Source organism: Schistocerca gregaria, chromosome 6 (genome assembly GCF_023897955.1).
Source record: "Schistocerca gregaria isolate iqSchGreg1 chromosome 6, iqSchGreg1.2, whole genome shotgun sequence".
Lineage (NCBI taxonomy): Eukaryota > Metazoa > Arthropoda > Insecta > Orthoptera > Acrididae > Schistocerca > Schistocerca gregaria.
Genome location: NC_064925.1, coordinates 268799353 through 268823377, shown reverse-complemented (window position 1 = coordinate 268823377; position 24025 = coordinate 268799353). Strand labels below are relative to the sequence as shown.

General features: G+C 42.8%; 1 protein-coding gene across 1 annotated transcript in view; it reads right to left on the bottom strand.

Moving 5' to 3' along the window:
- LOC126278823 (odorant receptor Or2-like) overlaps positions 1-24025 on the bottom strand; it is an 87315-nt gene that overhangs the window by 27436 nt on the left and 35854 nt on the right. Inside the window, exons 3-4 of the mRNA XM_049979098.1 lie at positions 16964-17451; positions 4627-4726 (exon numbers count right to left, since the gene is read on the bottom strand). Of these exons, the coding sequence (XP_049835055.1) occupies positions 4627-4726; positions 16964-17451 (588 nt within the window). The remainder of the gene's footprint in view (positions 1-4626; positions 4727-16963; positions 17452-24025) is intronic.

Sequence of the window (24025 nt, the reverse complement as noted above, 5' to 3'; positions counted from 1 at the left end):
GGAACAAATCAATTGTCTTTTGCAGTCAAAGGAAACCTCATACATTGTTCTGGACAACACAGCAATGAGCATTCTCTGTTCTTTAGAATGAAAGGATTTTTTTCCTCTTTATCTTGAGTAGGAAGTCTGCCTCCGTCAAATTCAACCATGGAATGACTCGCAACTTCCTGAAGCAGGCAAAAAAGTCTTTTTTCTGCCAATCTCTGTGGCTGTTGGCATTTAGAACGGGAATGACGATAGTGATGCAGCTGTGTTGCTATTAATAAAATTGGGAAGAATGGGGGAACTCGATTCGCATTGGTTCAGGTGGTTCCCATCTTTTTTAACACACGCAGCTGTCTCTGTAACATTGTCCTAGACCATTATCTGGTACAGTGGACGAGTGAACGTCATTGTCTCAGTTTTGCAACTGTCCGAGGTGCGTGGCCACGCCACGTTCTGGTGGGTAGGGGTTTAATATGGGTTCCCGCTCATTTTAGGACACACAGTTGCTCTGAGGCAGTGGCAACACATCACAGGGGCTTCGGGTTACACCACATAACACACGCAATATCCTGAGATGTGGGGTTTTCCCAGGAGGAGGGGGGTGGAGGTAGGTAGGGGTCCCAGAAGTATTATCTTATCAGTAACGTTGAGGTAATTTGATTATTAGGACCAGAAATGGCAGTGCTATCTTTATATCATCGGAAATAGACTTGCAGCAGTGGCCAAACTTCCCAGATAATGGCACCAAACAAAAATTCCAAAGGCACATTTCTTCTTATAGGCATGTGATACACAAACTACTATTGGAAATTATAACCTCCGCTACTTGGCTCTCACAGGAAAAGAGGTTAATAGAGACAATGGAACATTATGACTTAACAACTAAAACAATGATTCTGTGGAGAGCATCTGGTCATAGGGCACACATCAGCGACAGGGTGTGATCCTGTTTGACCATTTTTGCGACAGTGGTGTAGCTTAGGTGTGGTTTGGCACCCTGCACTGTATGGTTGTACCACCAGCAGAAGACAGAGTTGCTATATGTCGTAGCAAAATGCAGCTTTTCCAGAGTCAACTACATGATGGGACGCTAACTCGTGTCATAACTCATCCGGTTAGAATGAGTACAAATGCTCCCAGCTCCGGCAGTAGCAGAATTCCTTCAGTGTCGAGCATTCGATTGGCGCAGCATCCCTGCCAGTCATTGGTCGAATGTGTGGCAAGCTGCTACAGACACAATGAACAGCGTGACCAGCTATGCCAAGCCACTAACCTATGACCGCGTCCTGATGTCTCTGGGCTTTAAACTAGATCTGCCGAGACGACGCCACCTTCTGGCAGCCATCACCTGACGCTCCAGCCAGTCTCTGAGGATCCAAAGTGCAACTCAGAGCGTCTGCACGTTCCTGACACACATTTCAGGCCGTAAACCATGATCGCTAGCTCAGCGGTGTATCCTCACTGAGCCGCCAGCACCCGCACTCATACCCAACACACATCAGCCCCATCGTTCCCAGCAGCAATTGTACTGGAGCAGCATTCCGCTGCATCAACGCACGAGGAGCGTTCAATATGAATGCAACACTTTTTTTCTGAAAACAGGTCAGTTTTATCTAGGATTTCAATACACCATAGTACTCCCCACTCTTTTGGCTACAAAACGCTATTTTTCAACATAATTTCCGTTCAATGTGACGGTCTTTTGCCATTTCACTGGCCGGGCCTATATGCCCGCACGGTGCCACGCTATTGATCGACATAGGAGCCAACAACTTACTGCATCAGTAACCTTCCCAACACCCATGTACTGCTTGCTGCGGAGTGCATCCTTCATTGGACCAAATAGATGGAAGTCTTCTGTTAGACGGCGAGGAACCCAGGAAACACACCTTTGAGCATCCCAGTTGGTGAATGAGTGTCAGTACTATCAACAGAGACGTCCAGTTTAGTAGCGAGGTGTCCGATTGTGATCTGTCAGTCACTTTGAATGCGAGTGACACACATTCCAAAACTGTGGGAGTCACACATGAATACGGTCAGCCGCCACTTGGGAGATTGGACAGGTTTGCGCTATCTTATTGCAATAATGACAGACGCCTCGCCCAACGACTCACCGTGCTTTTGTTAACTACCAGGTCTCCGAGGAAATTCTGCAAGCGCCTATGAACATCTGCAATGCTGTGGTTTTTCGACAAGAGAAACTCAATGAGAGCTCTCTCTTTGGAACACACCTGGGTTACAAGCGCCATTTTGAAGACTACATATAGCGACACCACCTAGCGGAACTCCATGAAACTATAGACGAATATTCGACGAGGTTCTACAACAAATTCCGCATTTTTTTAGCGGAAATTGACAAAGAAAAAAATGTTACATTACTTATTGAACGCCCTTCGTACATCACTCGCTGCTTACTAGCTGCGACCATATCCTGCTACGGTTTCGTAGGAACGCTATCGAATAATACAGACTGTGTTTGTTGAGTAAGCATTCTTGACTCTGCACCCGATGCGGTACTGAAGAATTCATTATACAACTCCTTCCACTCGCCACCCAGCAGCCAGAAGTGACAATCTTACAACACTTCCATAATCCAATATAGCATGATGACTGCTGCTTGTTTTGTTTGAAGATTTCTAATAGTTCCGCCTTGGGCATATGGGTCAACAGTGTTGGCTTTCGTGACCATTGTCACATCGCTGTCCTTAATGACCAGTGATATGGGACATCATGAGTAATATGTTTAACATAAGCGATTGTCTCTTCATGCTCCTTCCAGAATTACATTCTATTATGTTCTGAAGAAGATAATATTTCTTTGAGTCTCATTATCAAAGCATTATGAAGCGAAACCACACGCAGCACGAAACAGCATAACTTTATTTCTAGAAAACAGGCAACCTTTTCCAGTAACAGAGATTAAACCTCAAACTCCTCAGTCTCATTTCGACTTTAAACATAACATTAATGGTATTGCAACGCAGATTATTGGGGTACTCATGACCCCCGCATGCGATTACGAGCCCTAGACTCAGAATCAGAAATGGTTCCCCTGGGTCCCCTTATTTTACAGTCGTATGCTACATTTTTAGAACGCAGTTTAACCTGAGAATGAAAGGTACAATTTTGGTAACTATTTTATAAGCCCAAACTAAACTTGATTTTGAAAATTATTTTACTTAAAAAGAGCACAGCAAGTATATTCATTTAGCAAACTAAGATTAAAATAAAAATAGTAACAAAAATTAAAATATTTATTTCAAACTTTAGGCTATATGTAGATGAAGAATCTCATAAAACTTCATTTGAAAAAAAATATTCAGAATATTTTTTCTAATTTGCCTTAAATTATCATAAGTAAAATATCAAATTGTGTGCGATTGGACCTGGGCCTCTTTCAAGCCTGGGCCCTGTACCCAGGGTTACACCCAGTCCTATCCTTGTGGAGGCCATGGCGTTATTTCATTCATTGATAAGCATATACAATACCAGAAAGTAAGAGAATATAAACATACAAGATGTGGTGTAACAGTAGGATGTACAAAATTAGGTAAACTGCTAAGACAATAAATGAGGAGGTTCTCTACATAATCGACGATGACAGTAACGTGTGGAAAATACTGACAAGAAGTTGTGCTAGGAAATTAGCACATGTGTTAGACATCGTGGAATAACCACCAACTCTACGTACAAGGGTCGTTCAGCAAGAATTGCAATTTTTTTTCCTTGAAGCAGATTGGTTTCATTCAGGATTCCAGTACATTATATCATTCCAGACTCTTTTGGCTACAAAACCTTATTTTTCAACATAATTTCCGTTCAATGCGACGGCTTTACGCTACCTTACTCGGAGGACCTGTAAGCGGCATGGTACCGCTATATTGGCAGAGCCAGTGTCTTGCTCCATCAATAACCTCCCCGTCATCTACGTACTGCTTTCCATGGAGTACATCCTTCATTGGAACAAACAGATGGGAATACACCTTTGAGTACCCTAACTGGTGGAGCAGTGTGTCAACGCTACAAACTGAGACGTCCAGTTGAGCAGCGAGATGTCTGATTATGATCGGTCGATCACCACGAATGAGAGTATCTACATATCTACACGTCCCAACACTGCAGTAGTCGCAGGTATGTGCGGATAGCCGGCACGAGGAAGATGGACAGGTTCGCACGACTTTGTTGTTATGATGGCAGACGCATGTCCAACGACTCACCGTGCTTTTGTTCACTTCCAGGTCTTCGTTCAAATTCTACAAGCGCGTCTGAATATATGCAATGCTCTGTCTTTCCGCCAAAAGAAACTCAATAACAATTCTCTGGTTGGAACGCACCTCCATTACCGACGCCATTTTCAAGGGTAGGTTTAGTACCACACCTATCGGAACTTCATGGAGCTATAGGGGCTGAAGCGGGAACATTCTACGATATCCCACGACAAATTTCGTATTTCTTTCAATTGAAATTCGCCAAAATATAGTGTTGCACCACTTATTGAATGCGCTTCATATTTAAGCATCCAATTGAGTTATACACTTAATGGAATTACACACCTGACCCAAACAGACAAAATGAAGAACACACCAGACATCCAGATCTTCACGCAGTCTTCCAAGTTACAGGAAGTTGCTCGGCACTTACCATGGCGATCTGGTACAGCTGGATGCAGACCGCGACACCGATGGACACACTCTGTGCTAGCAGAGTTGCAGCCAAGCACTTCTCCAGCAATTTGGCGTTCCTACAAACGCAAAGAACAAAGGTAATTATGTTTGCTCATAATGTTCCGAAATGCAACATTTGGTAGTTATCCTCAGTGGCAAGTATTGCAACACAACAGTTATGCAGTGTAGTTCACCTTCCGGAGACGCAACAAGAAAATATACAATGCCTACTTTATGGAGTACATAACACTTTGGAAAAATCGTTCGAGAATGTAAAATGGTGTAAAATGTTCGAAAATATGATAAAAACAGGAGTAAGCTGTAGGAAAAGACGGGTAATGTACAATAGGTACAAAAAAACAGTATGGAACAAGAACAGAGGAAGACCAAAAATGAAGTGCTCGGATTAAAAAGGGTGTAAGACAGCGCTATCCTCAGTGAAAGTGAAGAAGAATTACAGGATCTGGTGAGCAGAATGAAAACTCTAATGAGTACAGAATACTGATTAAGAGTAAATCGAAGAACGACAAAAGTAATCAGAAGCAACACAAATGAGAATAGCAAGAAACTTAGCATCAGAATTGGAGATCAAAAAGTAGATGACGTTAAGGAATTCTGCTACCTAAGCAACAAAATAACCGATGACAGACTGAGCAAGAAGGACACCAAAAGCAGACTAACACGGGCAAAAAGAGCATTCCGATCCAAGAGAGGTCTACCAGTGCCAAACATAAGGCTTAATTTGAGGAACAAATTTCTGACAAAGTGCGTTTGGAGAACAGCACTGTATGGCAGTGAGATATGGACTGTGGGAAAACCGGGAACAGAAGGTAACACAATCATATGCGATGTGGTGCTATACAAGAATGCTGGCAGTAAGGTGGACTAATAAAGTGAGGAAAGAGGAGGTTCTGGGCAGAGTCGACGAGGAAAGGGATATATGGCAAACGCTGGCAAGGAGAAGAGACAGAATGATAGGACACCTGTTAAGATATCAGCAAATAACTTCCACTGTACTATGAGTGAGCTGTACAGGAAGGCGGAGATTGAGATACAGCCAGAAAATTTGGAATAAACTGAAAATAGTGGGAAGTTCCTATGGGACCAAACTGCTGAGGTCATCGGAACCCTAGGCTTAATCACTACGTAATTTAACTTACGCTAAGAGCAACACACACACCCATGCCCGAGGGTGGACTCAAACCTTGAATGGGTGGAGTCATGTGAACCGTGGCAAGGCGCCCCAGACCGCACGGCTACCCTGCGTGGCCAGCCAGCAAATAATTGAGGAAGTAGGTTGCAAGTGCTACTCTGAGATGAAGAGACTGGCACAAGACAGGAATTCATGGAGGGCCACATCAAGCCAGTCAGAAGACTGATGACTCAAAAAACAATAAATAAATAAAATACTTTGACTGCAGCGTTAGAGTACGACGAGTCCAAGATGGGCGTGGTTGTTGTAGAATTTTTGATATTCGCACTTGGCGTTGTCTCGATACGATGGAGTTTGTGGCAGTACTACTGCAACGCTACTGTTTAACTCTCACCAGCCTTAACAGACGATGTTTGCAGGCAGTTGCTCTGTTCGACTCATCATCTCTTAGATGTCAGCAATTGTCACATTAAGACTTCGTTATAAATGCAGCAAAAGTATTCCAAACAAATCTGTGCTCTCAGAGAAGACTTCCCGTACTGGAGGTTGCATGCACATTTTTCGATGTCGTGTAATGATCTGGAAAAACATGTTTTCCGCAGTTTAATATCATCTTCCGCTTTCAAAAACAGTGTTGAGGATGACTGTTGTGTATTGAAAGAAGAACAGCTTTGACGGCACGATAATTATAGCTGCTGGCTGGCAAGAAAGAAGCTGACAGTCACTACGCCAACAGGTGACCATGAAAGTCTCAACAGTGCTGTTAGTCCCAGTAAACACCCCACCCCCATTCTCTAACGGAGCGAACACCTATACATAAAACTTTTAATTTACACATGAGATAGTTTCTTAAATATTTGACGACAAGTCTGTAACCAAGATTAAGTTCAGAAAACGTTTGAAATTAAGTTTCAAGTTTGTTGGAAGTCGATACGTGCTCTCACTATCAAACACTGGGTGAGTATAGTATGGGTAACTTGCACTCTGTTTCGAGTGTGTTTATGATATTATCTCCCTTGAATTATGTGTTGTACAATGATATAATTCTGTAGGTGTATTCACTCTTATGTGTAGATATAGTCTGCAAAATTTTGTTATAAGTAGGGTTACCTGTAGAGAAGTAATATAAGGGGCGATCCATAAGTTTCCGTATGAGGCCGTTGCTGCAGCGTATGTGCAATATAACGCGGCTCTGATGCGGTTGTATAAGCACCGACACTAAGCAAGGGATTGGTGTGGCATTCATGTCTTTCTAACGTGCGAATGCGAAATGCGAAAACGTAAACTATGGGGATGTTATTAGCAAATGCGTTCAAACAGGACGGACGTGTTGTCATTCTCTTCTAGGCTGCCTCAAGACGAACACCGGTTGACATCCACTGAATAAAGAAGAATGTATATGGGACAAGATGACTGTCAATAAATACCTTTGTGGAATTGTGCGTCAAGGGGCGCTTCTCCTTCATGACAACTCAAGCCCCATACAGCCAATACCTTAAGGCAGAAGTTACGTCGACTAACTGAGAGACACTAGAGCAACCGCTATATAGTGCTGATCTCTCCCCACGCAACCATCACCCCTACGGTCCCTAAAACAGGTCTTCAAGGATCGACGATTTCTACTGGGCGAGAATGTGCAGGACACGGTGTTTTACCAAAATCTTCAAATTGGTGAGTCGGTGGGATCATTGCCTCATGCTCAACGTGATTTTGCCCAATTGGCATACCGACTTTGGACTGTACCGCCTTTGAATAGGAATCTTTTGATCGTCCTTAAGATATTAAAACTGCATTAACATCGAAAATGAAGTAAGCAGTAAGTTTCTTTCCTTACATCATTCTGTGATGAGTGTCAGCGATAAAAACTTTGGCAAAGATTTGAAATTATGCGTAGTTTGTTGAAAGTCTTTATGTGATCTCATTCGCAAATAATGGATTATTATATTTTGTGTAATTTGCGAGCAGTGTATTACGCTGCCTTAAGACATACGTACAATTTCTAATTCTAGTATTTGTCTTACTGTACTACACCTTTAACATAAGACTATGCCTGATAATGAGTATAATCTTACATCATTTCAGGTTTTTAAATTCGGTCAATAATTATATGAAACGTTAAAACAGAAATTTTGTTGCCCCTGGAAGCCGTTAGATAGACAATCAGCAGCTGCTACTGTGCACCGGTTGTAAAATAAGGAGTTACGAAGTCTAAAAGTCCCATAATGTATGTGTGTAGGTCGCTGGATTACCTCTGATTTCAGGTTTATGTGTAACCTCCCCTCCCCTCAACCTAATCAATCCATGTACCAGATCATTTCCATGTCACTCATGCTATACCCCATATAATGTTATAAAACTTTTCACTCTCAATCCCTGAAGATAGAGTGGGCTGTGTGACTAATAAACAGCTGAAGAGTGTGGAATTTCTCAGTTAAACACCAAGCGAACTGATAGTCGGACATTTGCTGCACAACCGAAGAAAACCTTCCGGAAACTTTGGCCAGAAGCGGGGGATAGAAACTACTTTTAATTTAATTCTTGCACAAAACCTGGGGTTTAGGATCATAGCGACGTACCTATAGAACTGGCTACTTGACATGTCCCCTCCACCACTCCCTTACAGCTGGGAATCTGTTGAATGAATGTACAAGTGTGCTAGGAAAGTTCTGCAGTACGACGCAACAATCAGTCGCAGGAGGCTGATTGTTGCTGTCTTCTGAGATTGCTTCATACTTTCATTGACGCTGTGCCAAGTTTGTGGGCGCAAGTTGTTCATTAGCAGGATTAGTTTGAAGTGCCTGCTATGACATCCTGGTCAAGAAGTGAGATTCGGGCAGTTTTTCGCTGCAGTTTCGCGCGTGGTTTAAACATAGGCCAATGCTTTGAAGAAATAACTCTTGCACTCGGTGATGTGTGACCACACCGTACAACCATATTCATGTAATAATTCCAAAGAGGAAATTTCACTCTGAAAGACGCCGAGAGAACGGGAAGGCCACTATCATCGGTTCCGGAGGAAAACATCGATGCTGTGAGGAAAATGCAAGACGAAGACTGGAGAATGACCTATAAGCAGATAGAGGATACCTTAGCGCTAAATGCAACAGCAATTCGTTCGATTCTGCATGACCATTTGCAAGTAACGAAACTTTGTTGTCTCTGGGTGCCGCATAAACTGAAGGAAGAGCAGATGACACGACGTGTGGCTTGGTGCAGGCACATGTTAAAGAAATTTTCTGACGGATAATTTCAGAATGTGAATTACATCGTGATAGGTAATGAGACTTGGCTGTACTATTGTAACGTACCGACTTAGACTCAAAATAAAGTTTAGATATTTGGAGAAAACGACACACCCGTAGCTGTCAGAAATTGTCGATCACTAAAGAAGAAAATGATAACTGTTTCTTTTTTTGAAATCGAGTGGAATTGTTGTTGTGGAAGCACAGAAGCCAGTCGCATCCAAGTGGTACATTGAGTAGTGCCTCCCAAAGTCACCCAACCTTTGAAGAACCTGCGACCGAAGTCAAGAATGAACGCTTGGCTCCTCTATCACCTCAACGCTCCAGATCACCACGCCAAAGCATGCACCGAATATTTGCGGGGTACAAGACTGAAACTTCTTGAGCACCCTCCTTAAAATCCAGACATTGCTCCTTGAGACTTCGCACGGTTCCTGCATGTGAAAGTTAGGCTGAAAGCAGTGCAATTTTCAAGTGATGAGGATCTCCTGAGGGCTTGGGACAACCAGTGTGCCTTACTCCCTACAGAAACACGGGAGAATTGGTTCAGGAGTTGACTACTGAGGACGGAGAGGTGTATTCAGTATGGAGGGATTTACTCCGAAAAAAATTAAATAAATAAAGCTGTATTCCAAAAATCTCCTAGTACCCTTTACAAACTAAGAACTGTGAGGTGTCACAAATACCACCTCCTTGAACCTAGGTGCTAGCAGTGGTAGTGTTTCTACTATAGCAAATTTCTTTTGCTTTCATCTCACAGCATGTATTTTGTACATCTTAAGTTACTACTTTAAACCCCCGTTTATATCATAGTTAAAATTATGAAAGACTAGAGTATGTACAGGTGGAATTGATCATGTGTGTACACGATAAAGTTGATGAGTTACTCGACATGTGCAAAATACCTATACAGGATGGCCAGAAACAATCTGAAAAGTTATTGTTAACAAAAAAATTCGATACAATTGAAGTTAGCCAATCAGGAAGTTGTGAGTGCGAATTCAAGATGTTCCCCAAGAGACGGTGCCGCTACACGTGTTCTTCGTTTGATTTCTTACAGCTGAACTAGACAGCGATACGAAACTGGGCGTGGACGGTAGTGAGGACAGAATCCAATCCAAAGGCTCACCAGTCTCGCTCACTGTCATCTACGCTAAGACAACAACTGACATTAACAGTATCTGACTGGCAGCTTGCGTCTGCCTGCGCAACTGTCTGACTGGCTAACTTCAATGCCAGTTAGCTCAGAAACGGTACAACGTATCAATTTTTTTTCTTAGCTGTTATTTCTCAGGACAGCCTATCCTGCAACATCCTTACAAACTTTTCAGGTTGTTTCTGACCACACTGTGTGTACCTACAACAGTTGACGAAAAATGACGTTTATTATCTATTGTTAAAGCCGTCGGTGGCTCAGAAAAGAGTTCAGTATGCACCAAAAAATGTTTAATGTGATGTCCAAAAACATTAAATGTCTGATAGGTGGAAAACCAAGTTTTAGATGTAATCTAAAGTCATTTCTCATTGGAAACTCTTTCTACTGCATGGAAGAATTTTTAATGAAAAACTGCTAGCCCGTAAAAAATAAATAAAAAATAAAAAAGACCAGTGTTGAAATGTAACTGAATAAATGGAAAATGGAAATGAAATCCCATGCAACTGAACAGAGCGTAGGGGATGATGCGGGAGACCCACAGCGCCGTTCTAGTAGGGTTCTAATGGATATGGTTTGCCATTGCCTTCCTCCGACCGTAATGGGGATGACTGATGATGAAGACGAAACACCATGTAAGTAGGCTGTTTATGTTAGTAACGCCACGTAGGGCTCTGTATGAAAATCAGTGGCTGTGCTGTGTGCAGTCTGTGGCTGGTTGCCATTGTTGGAATATTTGCTATTATAGTGTTGGGCAGTTGGATGTGAACAGTGTGTAGCGTTGCGCAGTTGGAGGTGAGCCGTCAGCAATGTTGGATGTACGGAGAGAGATGGCAGAATTTTGAGAGCGGACGCTCTGGACGTGTGTCCATCAGAAAGAGTAAATTTTTAATACTGGATATCATGAACTGATATATATATGATGACTTTTGAATCTTATTAATGAAAATACATTGTTTGTTCTGTATCAAAATCTTTCATTTGCTAACTATGCCTATCAGTAGTTAGTGCCTTCAGTAGTTAGAATCCTTTATTTAGATCCGCTGTATTGCATTAGTTCGAGTAACGAAAATTTTTCTGAGGTAAGTGATTCATGAAAGGCATAGGTTATTGTTAGTCAGGACCATTCTTTTGTAGGGATTATTGAAAGTCAGATTGCGTTGAGCTAAAAATATTGTGTATCAATGTAGTGTCGATCAAAATAAGTAAAGAGAGAAATGTCTGAGTACGTTCAGTTCTGCTCAGCTGTTTGAAAATCAAATTTCGTAAGAGCTTTATCAGCACAGTAATTCAGAAAAATTTTCTAAAGGGAGGCTTCAAACAACATCCAGTCATCTCGTGGCAGGTGAAAAATCCCTGATCCCGCCGGGAATCTAACCCGGGACCCCGTGCTCGGGAATCGAGAACGCTACCGCGACACCACGAGCGGCGGTCTAATGAATGAATGGGACTAAAAATATACCCCCATGAACCACGGACCTTGCCGTTGGTGGGGAGGCTTGCGTGCCTCAGCGATACATATGGCCGTACCATAAGTGCAACCACAACGGAGGGGTATTTGTTGAGGGGCCAGACAAACGGCTGGTTCCTGAAGAGGGGCAGCAGCCTTTTTAGTAGTTGCAGGGGCAACAGTCTGGATGATTGACTGATCTGGCTGGCCCTGCAACACTAACCAAAACTGCCTTGCTGTGCTGGTACTGCGAACGGCTGAAAGCAAGGGGAAACTACAGTCGTAATTTTTCCCGAGGGCATGCAGCTTTACTGTATGGTTAAATGATGATGGCGTCCTCTTGGGTAAAATATTCCGGAGGTAATATAGTCCCCCATTCGGATCTCCGGCCGGGGACAACATAAGAGGACAAACAGGAGAAAGAAAACGGGCGTTCTACGGATCGGGAATGTCAGGTTAGAAAATTTAAAAAGAGAAATGGATAGGTTGAAGTTAGATATAGTGGGAATTAGTGAAGTTCGGTGGCAGGAGGAACAAGACTTTTGGTCAGGTGAATACAGGGTTATCAATACAAAATCAAAGAGGGGTATTGCAGGAGTAGGTTCAATAATGAATAAAAAAATAGGAGTGCGGGTAAGCTACTACCAACAGCATAGTGAACGCATTATTGCGGCCAAGATAGACACGAAGCCCATGCCAACTACAGTAGTACAAGTTAATATGTCAACTAGCTCTGCATATGATGAAGAAATTGATGAAATGTATGACGAGATAAAAGAAATTATTTAGGTAGTGAAGGGAGACGAAAATTTAATAGTCATTGGTGTCTGGAATTCGGGAGTAGGAAAAGGGAGAGAAGGAAGCATAGTGGGTGAATATGGATTGGGGGAGAGAAATGAGAGAGGAAGCCGTCTGGTAGAATTTTGCACAGAGCATAACTTAATCATATCTAACACTTGGTTCAAGAATCATAAAAGAAGGTTGTATACATGGAAGAATCCTGGAGATACTAGAAGGTATCAGATGGATTATATAATGGTAAGACAGAGATTTAAGAACCAGGTTTTAAATTGTAGGACATTTCCAGCGGCAGATGTGGACTCTGACCACAATCTATTGGTTATGAACTGTAGATTAAAACTGAAGAAACTTCAAAAAGGTGGGAATTTAAGGATAAACTGAGTAAACCAGAGGTTGTACAGAGTTTCAGGGAGAGCATAAGAGAACAATTGACAGGAACGGGGGAAAGAAATATAGTAGAAGAAGAATGGGTAGCATTGAGGAATGAAGTAGTGAAGGCAGCAGAGGATCAAGTAGGTAAAAAGACGAGAGCTAGTAGAAATCCTTGGGTAACAGAAGAAATACTGAATTTAATTGATGAAAGGAGAAAATATAAAAATGCAGTAAATGAAGCAGGCAAAAGGGAATACAAATGTCTGAAAAATGAGATCGACAGGAAATGAAATGGCTAAGAAAGGATGGCTACAGGACAAATGTAAGGATGTAGAGGCTTATCTCACTAGGGGTAAGATAGATACTGCCTACAGCAAAATTAAAAAGACCTTTGGAGAAAAGAGAGCCACTTGTATGAATATCAAGAGCTCTTACGGAAACCCAGTTGTAAGCAAAGAAGGGAAAGCAGAAAGGTGGAAGGAGTATACAGAGGGTCTATACAAGAGCGATGTACTTGAGGACAATATTATGGAAATGGAAGAGGATGTAGATGAAGATGAAATGGAAGATACGATACTGCGTGAAGAGTTTGACAGAGCACTGAAAGACCTGAGTCGAAACAAGACCCCGGGAGTAGACAACATTCCATTAGAACTACTGATAGCCTTGGAAGAGCCAGTCCTTACAAAACTCTACCATCTGGTGAGCAACATGTATGAGACAGGCGAAATACCCTCAGAGTTCAAGAAGAATATAATAATTCCAATCCCAAAGAAAGCAGGTGCTGACAGATGTGAAAATTACCGAACAATCAGTTTAATAAGTCACAGCTGCAAAATACTAACGCGAATTCTTTACAGACGAATGGAAAAACTGGTAGAAGCCGACCTCGGCGAAGATCAGTTTGGATTACGCAGAAATGTTGGAACACGTGAGGCAATACTGACCCTACGACTTTTCTTAGAAAATAGATTAAGGAAAGGCAAACCTATCGTTCTAGCATTTGTAGACTTAGAGAAAGCTTTTGACAATGTTGACTGGAATACTCTCTTTCAAATTCTAAAGGTGGCAGGGGTAAAATACAGGGAGCGAAAGGCTATTTACAATTTGTACAGAAACCAGATTGCAGTTATAAGAGTCGAGGGACATGAAAAGGAAGCAGTGGTTGGGAAGGGAGTGAGACAGGGTTGTAGCCTCTCCCCGATGTATTTCAATCTGTATATTGAACAGTAAAGGAAACAAAAGAAAAATTCGGAGTAGGTATTAAAATCCATGGAGAAGAAATAAAAACGTTGAGGTTCACCGATGACATTGTAATTGTGTCAGAAACAGCAAAGGACTTGGAAGAGCAGTTGAACGAAATTGACAGTGTCTTGAAAGGAGGATACATGATGAACATCAACAAAAGCAAAACGAGGATAATGGAATGTAGTCAAGTTAAATAGGGTGAAGCTGAGGGAATTAGATTAGGAAATGAGACACTTAAAGTAGTAAAGGAGTTTTACTATTTGGGGAGCAAAATAACTGATGATGGTCGAAGTAGAGAGGATATAAAATGTAGACTGGCAACGGCAAGGGAAGGGTTTCTGAAGAAGAGAAATTTGTTAACATCGAGTGTAGATTTAAGTGTCAGGATGTCGTTTCTGAAAGTATTTGTATGGAGTTTAGCCATGTATGGAAGTGAAACGTGGGCGATAAATAGTTTAGACAAGAACAGAATAGAAGCTTTCGAAATGTGGTGCTACAGAAGAATGCTGAAGATTAGATGGGTAGACCACATAACTAATGAGGAGGTATTGAATAGAATTGGGGAAAGAGGAGTTTGTGACACAACTTGACAAGAAGAAGGGACCGGTTGGTAGGACATGTTCTGAGGCATCAAGGGATCAAAATGGTTCAAATAGCTCTGAGCACTATAGGACTCAACTTCTGAGGTCATCAGTCCCCTAGTACTTAGAACTACTTAAACCTAACTAACCTAAGGACATCACACACATCCATGCCCGAGGCAGGATTCGAACCTCCGACAGTAGCGGTCTCACGGTTCCAGACTGTAGTGCCTAGAACCGGACGGCCACTCTTGCCGGCCATCAAGGGATCACAAATTTAGCATTGGAGGGCAGCATGGAGGGTAAAAATCGTAGAGGGAGACCAAGAGATAAATACACTAAGCAGATTCAGAAGGATGTAGGTTGTAGTGAGTACTGGGAGATGAAGAAGCTTGCACAGGATAGAGTAGGAGAGCTGCATCAAACCAGTCTTGGGACTGAAGACCACAACAACAACAAAAATATATTCATTAATGTTAAGACTGATCACACCTCTAAACTGATTCGTTCCATATCATTCCCATAAAACAGTCGTTCGAGTAATCTACGGAATTCGTAACCAGCTACTGTATATGGCGTGCGGATCCTCATATAAGTGATTTGCCATTACCTTGGATGATGTGTCAGACACGTTACCACCAATAATATCTTATATCTTATGCCGTCACCACAACTGATGTTGCAGAAACCTTTGAAATTCAGCTCAGGACATTGGAGCACATATTGTACGCCAGAGACTAGACAATGTCACCTCTCCCACGCCTACCAGACTCTAATGATGATTATTCTGCCAACTCCGACCTGATGCATCTAACATGGAAACCACAAAGCTGCGATTTATCTCCGTCGGCTATTGTGGCAGACGTATTTTCAGTACAGGGGCAATAACATGCTGAACCACAAATTCGTGTAATATAGATCAAAGTGTCTATGGGAAACATATTATGCCTTCGGTCGCAACTAATACTCAACCATTCTTTGTGTCACAACGACTTTTCATGTTAAACTAGCAAGGAGCACAAAATTAGTGATGTTACATCTCTGAAAAACAATGCGTGTGTTACCATACTGCTTCCTTGTGGACCAATACAGATGGAATTCTGTCCAGCCGAATTATTTCTAACTGCTCTCATCCAGAGAAGTTTAAAGAGAATTTAGCGACAAGGCGTTGCACTATGCTAGAGGTTTCTTCTAAGAAGCTAAGAGAACGGCTAATGGCTGTGACCTTCGATACGAGAAGAAACAGCTTCATGTTGTGAGTAATGGAAGGTGGTAAACGTGGAACAGCAAGTTAATGAGCCGGAAAACAAGATACAGTAGAGTGTTGTAGTGGAGGGTAGTGTACACAGGTAAACATTACGTTTCTTGGTCGGTATTTCAGTCTATGGTAGATTGTAGAATCACATGAAGGACCGCGCAGTAGAGATGGCCATAAGCAGAGTCCGGTATTTTCCATTGTATTTGTTGTTATGAGACGTCATGTTGTATTTTCTTCAGCATTTGTAAATATTAATAGTTCTACATATTTACGTGCTACATGATACATAGACGGAAAAGTCGCAATATCAAAAAATAGTTAACGTAGCGTAATGATATTTCGGAAATACATTTGTTTGGACGACATATTTAAGTGATTAACATTATAAGATCAGAGATTAATGTAAGCTGGACCTAAGCCATTTTAAACATGTAACGCTCGTACATTACTGTTCAGTGTAACCACCAAAATGTTGAATGCAAGCACGTGCATACGTTGTGTTGCACAGTCGAATGGATTTCACTCACAGACCCAAAGTTTCGTCCCCATCAGCGAAGGACATTTCCAAGGAGGATCATAGCTTCTTTGAGTGTCATATTCACATCGTGATTGGCCGGCCGCTGTGACCGAGCGGTTCTAGGATCTTCAGTCCGGAACCGCGCGGCTGCTACTGTCGCAGATTCGAATCCTGCCTCGGGCATGGATGTGTGTGATGTCCTTAGGTTAGTCAGGTTTACGTAGTTCTAAGTGTAGTGGACTGATGACCGCAGATGTTAAGTCCCATAGTGCTTAGAGCCATGTGAACGATCACACCGAATACTCAAAGGAACTATGGTCCCCCTTTGAAATGTCCTCCGCAGGTGAGGACGAAATGTTGGGTTTATATGTGAAACACATTCGATCACGGCATAAGAGCCCGAAACATTTTATTAATTGTGATATTTCCAGCCATGAAAGTTTACATTTTACGAAGAGATAAATAACGTTATGTCAAGTTAGTTGCTGGCAGATTAAGTTCTCCTACAGATCGAATTTCTTAGTGATCTCTGCTCTTACCTAATAATAGTTTGATGGTGGCGGATATTTTGCCGTATCCTGTCCTGTAACTGGCTTGTATGGCTCCAAGTTTCTGTTAAAAAAGAATTTTCGATAAACTTCTTCTCTTTAATCTCCTCATCTCCTTTTGCCACATTGACCAAATTTCTGCTGAGAATTCTCAGTTGCAAACGTAACTGCACAATTAGGCTGACGCTAAAGGAGTCGGAAGCCATGGTCATAATTGCCGTGTGTAGAGTGGCAATCGCGCAGAAGATCCAGTTGACGATGAACACCAGGGGCCGCGTCACGTCATATGGCAACACCATCTCGAACGGGACGCCCTCTACAGTGAAGCCGAAGCACATCACTGGGAAGACGAGCCACCACATGCTGCCGGCCGCACCGAAGCACAAGTAGGCCTTCAGCACTCGTCGTAGCCGGTGACCGTGATCGCGCAGCAGAGGGACGTCTTCTGCCGTCAGGAACTCCACAAAATCGCGCTCCACCTGCCGACAGCACGACCTTGGATGAAAAACTGCTCCCTGTTATCTAATATTTAAAAAGTGATCATGTGCAGTGCGCCACTGTATCTTATACTGGTTCCCAAAACCCCAAATACTTCAGATTGAGCTGGTGCATAAGTTCGTAGGATTTTCCCACAACTTAAACAAACACGACACACACACATAAAACAGATCTTCGTCATCAGTAATATATTTTCCTTTACTACTTAACAATAGTCTAAAAAATGGTTCAAATGGCTCTGAGCACTATGGGACTTGACATCTGCGGCCATCAGTCCCCTAGAACTTAGATCTACCCTACTGGCCTTAAAAATTGCTACACCACGAAGATGACGTGCTACAGACGCGAAATTTAACCGACAGGGAGAAAATGCTGTGATATGCAAATGATTAGCTTTTCAGAGCATTCACACAAGGTTGGCGCCGAAGGCGACACCTACAACGTGCTCACATGAGGAAAGTTTCCAACCGATTTCGTCCGCAGCTCGTGGTCGTGCGGTAGCGTTCTCGCTTCCCACGCCCAGGTTCCCGGGTTCGATTCCCGGCGGGGCCAGGGATTTTCTCTGCCTCGTGATGACTGGGTGTTGTCTGATGTCCTTAGGTTAGTTAGGTTTAAGTAGTTCTAAGTTCTAGGGGACTGATGACCATAGATGTTAAGTTCCATAGTGCTCAGAGCCATTTGAACCATCCAACCGATTTCTCATACACAAACAGCAGTTCACCTGCGTTGCCCGGTGAAACGTTGTTGTGATGCCTCGTGTAAGGAGGAGAAACGCGTACCATCACGCTTCCGATTTTCATAAAGGTCGGATTGTAGCCTATTGTGATTGCAGTTTATCGTATCGCGACATTGCTCCTCGCGTTAGTCGAGATCCAATGACTGTTAGCAGAATATGGAATCGGTGGGTTCAGGAGAGTAATACGGAACGCCGTGCTGGATCCCAACGGCCTCGTATGAGATGACAGCCATCTTATCCGCATGGCTGTAACGGATCGTGCAGCCACGTCTCGATCCCTGAGTCAACAGATGGGGACGTTTGCAAGACAACAACCATCTGCACGAACAGTTCGACCACGTTTGCAGCAGCATGGACTATCAGCTCGGAGACCATGGCTGCGGTTACCCTTGACGCTGCATCACGGACAGGAGCGCCTGCGATGGTGTGCTCAACGACGAACCTGGGTGCACGAATGGCAAAACGTCATTTTTTCGGGTGAAACCAGGTTCTGTTTACAGAATCATGATGGTCGCATCCGTGCTTGGCGACATCATGGTGAACGCACATTGAAAGCGTGTATTCACCATCGCCATACTGGTGTATCACCCGGCGTGGTGATATGGGGTGCCATTGGTTACACGTCTAGATCACCTCTTGTTGACATTGACGTTACATTTCAGATGTGTTACGACCCGTGGCTCTACCCTTCATTCGATCCATGCGAAACCCTACATTTCAGCATTTCAGCAGGATAATGCACGACCGCATGTTGCAGGTCCTGTACGGGCCTTTCTGGATACAGAAAATGTTCAACTGCTGCCCTGGCCAGCACATTCTCTAGATCTCTCAACAATTGAAAACCCCTGGTCAATGGTGGCCCAGCAACTGGGTCGTCACAATACGCTAGTCACTACTCTTGTTGAGCTGTGGTATCGTGTTGAAGCTACATGGGCAGCTGTACCTGTACACGCCATCCAAGCTCTGTTTGACTTAATGCCCAGGCGTATCAAGAGAGGCCAGAGGTGGTTGTTCTGGGTACTGATTTCTCAGGATCTATGCACCCAAATTGCATGAAAATGTAATCACATGTCAGTTCTAGTATAATATATTTGTCCAATGAATACCCGTTTATCATTTGTTCTTGGTGTAGCAATTTTAATGGCCAGTAGTGTACTTAAACCTAACTAACCGAAGGACATCACACACATCCATGCCCGAGGAAGGATTGGAACCTGCGACCGCAGCGGTCGCGTGGTTCCAGACTGAAGCGCATAGAACCGCTCGGTCACTGGGCCCGCTCAATAGTCTACGAAAGCTGGAGTAATGAAATCAAATGTCAGAAGTGATGGTTACACCTCGGCGAAGCAATTCCTAGTACGCCACACCGTCGCTGTTCCACCAGATACATAATATCATCTTTTGTGGCTGAGCACAGGTCTTCGTACGGGGAATTTCTGCTTTGTTTGGGCTCAACCATTCCTTTCTTTTCCTTAAGTTAACATAAAGACACCGTTTATCATCTCGTCACCAGTAGCGATACAGGAGAGGAATGGTCGGATAGATTTCAGCACATTTACCAGTTCTCGAATACACTTACGTGGATAACTGTGGATTAATCCGTTTAGACTATCTTTATCAAACCCCGAAGGCCTTCCTGAACGCGGAGAGTCACTAATATCAAAACGATCCTCTTTAAAACGAGAAATCATTTTCTTGACTTGCTCTGTCCAGTGGCATTATCCTCGTACCTGCTGCAAATATTTCTGGCTGCCTCCACCGCTGTCACCCAGTACTCACATCAAAAAGAGAAAAATGTCGGAAACGTCCCATTTTCTCGAACTGGTATCCCATTTTCTAGCGTCTACATCTACATCTACATCTACATCCATACTCCGCAAGCCACCTGACGGTGTGTGGCGGAGGGTACCCTGAGTACCTCTATCGGTTCTCCCTTCTATTCCAGTCTCGTATTGTACGTGGAAAGAAGGATTGTCGGTATGCTTCTGTGTGGGCTCTAATCTCTCTGATTTTATCCTCATGGTCTCTTCGCGAGATATACGTAGGAGGGAGCAATATACTGCTTGACTCATCGGTGAAGGTATGTTCTCGAAACTTTAACAAAAGCCCGTACCGAGCTACTGAGCGTCTCTCCTGCAGAGTCTTCCACTGGAGTTTATCTATCATCTCCGTAACGCTTTCGCAATTACTAAGTGATCCTGTAACGAAGCGCGCTGCTCTCCGTTGGATCTTCTCTATCTCTTCTATCAACCCTACCTGGTGCGGATTCCACACTGCTGAGCAGTATTCAAGCATTGGGCGAACAAGCGTACTGTAACCTACTTCCTTTGTTGTCGGATTGCATTTCCTTAAGATTCTTCCAATGAATCTCAGTCTGGCATCTGCTTTACCGACGATCAACTTTATATGATCATTCCATTTTAAATCACTCCTAATGCGTACTCCCAGATAATTTATGGAATTAACTACTTCCAGTTGCTGACCTGCTATTTTGTAGCTAAATGATAAGGGACCTATCTTTCTATGTATTCGCATCTCATTACACTTGTCTACATTGAGATTCAATTGCCATTCCGTGCACCATGCGTCAATTCGCTGCAGATCCTCCTGCATTTCAGTACAATTTTCCATTGTTGCAACCTCTCGATATACCACAGCATCATTCGCAAAAAGCCTCAGTGAACTTCCGATGGCATCCACAAGGTCATTTATGTATATTGTGAATAGCAACGGTCCTACGACACTCCCCTGCGGCACACCTGAAATCACTCTTACTTTGGAAGACTTCTCTTCATTGAGAATGACATGTTGCGTTCTGTTATCTAGGAACTCTTCAATCCAATCACACAATTGGTCTGATAATCCATACGCTCTTACTTTGTTCATTAAACGACTGTGGCGAACTGTGTCAAACGCCTTGAGGAAGTCAAGAAACACGGCATCTACCTGTGAACCCGTGTCTAAGGCCCTCTGAGTGTCGTGGACGAATAGCGAGAGCTGGGTTTCACACGACCGTCTTTTTCGAAACCCATGCTGATTCCTACAGAGTAGATTTCTAGTCTCCAGAAAAGACATTATACTCGAACATAATACGTGTTCCAAAATTCTACAACTGATCGACGTTAGAGATATAGGTCTATAGTTCTGCACATCTGTTTGACGTCCCTTCTTGAAAACGGGGATGACCTGTGCCCTTTTCCAATCCTTTGGAACGCTTCGCTTTTCTAGAGACCTACGGTACACCGCTGCAAGAAGGGGGGCAAGTTCCTTCGCGTACTCTGTGTAAAATCGAACTGGTATTCCATCAGGACCAGCGGCCTTTCCTCTTTTGAGCGATTTTAATTGTTTCTCTATCCCTCTGTCGTCTATTTCGATATCTACCATTTTGTCAACTGTGCGACAATCTAGAGAAGGAACTACAGTGCAGTCTTCCTCCTTGAAACAGCTTTGGAAGAAGACATTTAGTAATTCGGCCTTTAGTCTGTCATCCTCTGTTTCAGTACCATTTTGGTCACAGAGTGTCTGGACATTTTGTTTTGGTCCACCTACCGCTTTGACATAGGACCAAAATTTCTTAGGATTTTCTTCCAAGTCAGTACATAGAACTTTACTTTCGAATTCATTGAAAGCCTCTCGCATAGCCCTCCTCACACTGCATTTCGCTTCGCGTAATTTTTGTTTGTCTGCAAGGCTTTGGCTATGTTTATGTTTGCTGTGAAGTTCCCTTTGCTTCCGCAGCAGTTTTCTAACTCAGTTGTTGTACCGCGGTGGCTCTTTCCCATCTCTCTAGATGTCTACTCACTATCTCCAAACAATAAAATGCCAATATGCAAATGCAAACAGCAACACTGAACTACAAATAAATAATAACCGTTGATAAATAAACCTATAGTAACTGGAATACCAACACGAAATAAAACGAACTTATGCACCCACTTAATAAGAAAATTTTTCCATTACAGTAGGCACATCGTCATGGATGTGGATAAAGCCAATACCAGGTTGAAGCGGGAAAATAAAATGTTAGTACCTACTTAATTGGTACTCTAAAAATAGTGCGTGGCTTCGATTGTGTCTCAGTTCAATAATGGCTGCCTCTTCACGATGATCCACATCTACATGATTACTCTGCTACTCAGAATAAAACGCCTGGCAGAGGGTTCAATGAACCACCTTCAAGCTGTCTCTTATACCGTTCCACTCTCGAACGGCACGCGTGAAAAACGAGCCCTGATTTCTCTTATTTTATCGTGATAATCATTCCTCCCTATGTTAGTAGATGCCAACAGAATGTTCCCGCAATCGTAGGAGAAAACTGCTGATTGAAATTTCATGAGAAGATCCCGTCGCAACGAAAAACGCCTTTGTTTTAATGATTGCCACTCCAATTCAAGTATCATGTCTGTGACATTATCTCCCCTATTTCGTGATAATACAAAACATTGCCACTTTTCGCACCACACAGATATCTTATCTAAATCATTTTGCAAGTCGTTTTAATCGTCTGATGACTTTACAAGACGGTAAATGACACAAAAATCTTCAAACAATCTAAGAGGGCTGCTCAGATTGTTTCCTATGTCGTTAATATAGATCAGGAATAATACAGGGCGTATAACACTTCCTTGGGGAACGCCGGGTATTATTCCTGTTTTACTCGATGACTTTCCGTCTATTACTACGAACTGTGACCTTTATAACAGGAAAACACTAATCCAGTCGCACAACTGAGGCGATACTCCGTAGGCACGCAGTTTGGTAAGAAGACTCTTGTGAGCAACGATGTCGAAATCCTTCTGGAAATCTAAAAATATGGAATGAATTGGACATCCCCTGTCCATAGCACTTATTAGTTCATAAGTATAAAGAGCTGGTTGTGTTTCACAAGAACTATATTTTCTGAATCCGTGCTGACTATGTGTCAGTAAATCGTTTTTTTTTTTTTTTTTTTTTTTTTTTTTTTTTTTTTTTTTTTTTTTTTTTTTCCAATGTACTTCATAATGTTCGAATACAGTATATGTTCCGAAACCCTACTGAAAATCGATGTTAGTGACGTAGGCCTGTAATTCAGCGGACTACTCCTACTTCCTTTTTGGGTACTGGTGTGACTTGAGCAATTTTACAGTCTTTTGGTACGGATCTTTCTGTAAGCGAGTGGTTGTACATAATTGCTAAATATGGAGCTATTTTATCAGCATACTCTGAGAGGAACCTAACTGGTATACAATCTGGATCGGAGGCCTTGCCTTTATTAAGGGATTTAAGCTGCTTTGTTACACTGAGGATATCTACTTCTATGTTTCTCATCTTGGCAGTTGTTCTTGATTGGAATTCAGGAATATTTACTTCGTCTTCTTTGGTGAAGGAGTTTCGAAAAACCGTGTTTAATAACTCTGCTTTAGTAGCACTGTCATCGGTGACTTCACCATTGTTATCGCACAGGGAAGGTATTGATTGAGTCTTACCACTGGTGTGCTCTACGTATGACCAGAATCTCTTTGGGTTTTCTGCCAGATTTCGAGACAGAATTTCTTTGTGGAAATTATTAAAAGCATCTCGCATTGATGTTGTGATCGATGGTGAGAAAAGACCCCTACTTGAATGAGATTTTCACTCTGCAGCGGAGTGTGCGCTGATATGAAACTTCCTGGCAGATTAAAACTGTGTGCCGGACCGAGACTCGAACTCGGGACCTTTGCCTTTCGCGTGCAAATGCTCTACCAACTGAGCTATCCAAGCACGACTCACGCCCCGTCCTCACAGCTTCGGAAGGTGGGAGACGAGATACTGGCAAAAGTAAAGCTGTCAGGACGGGGCGT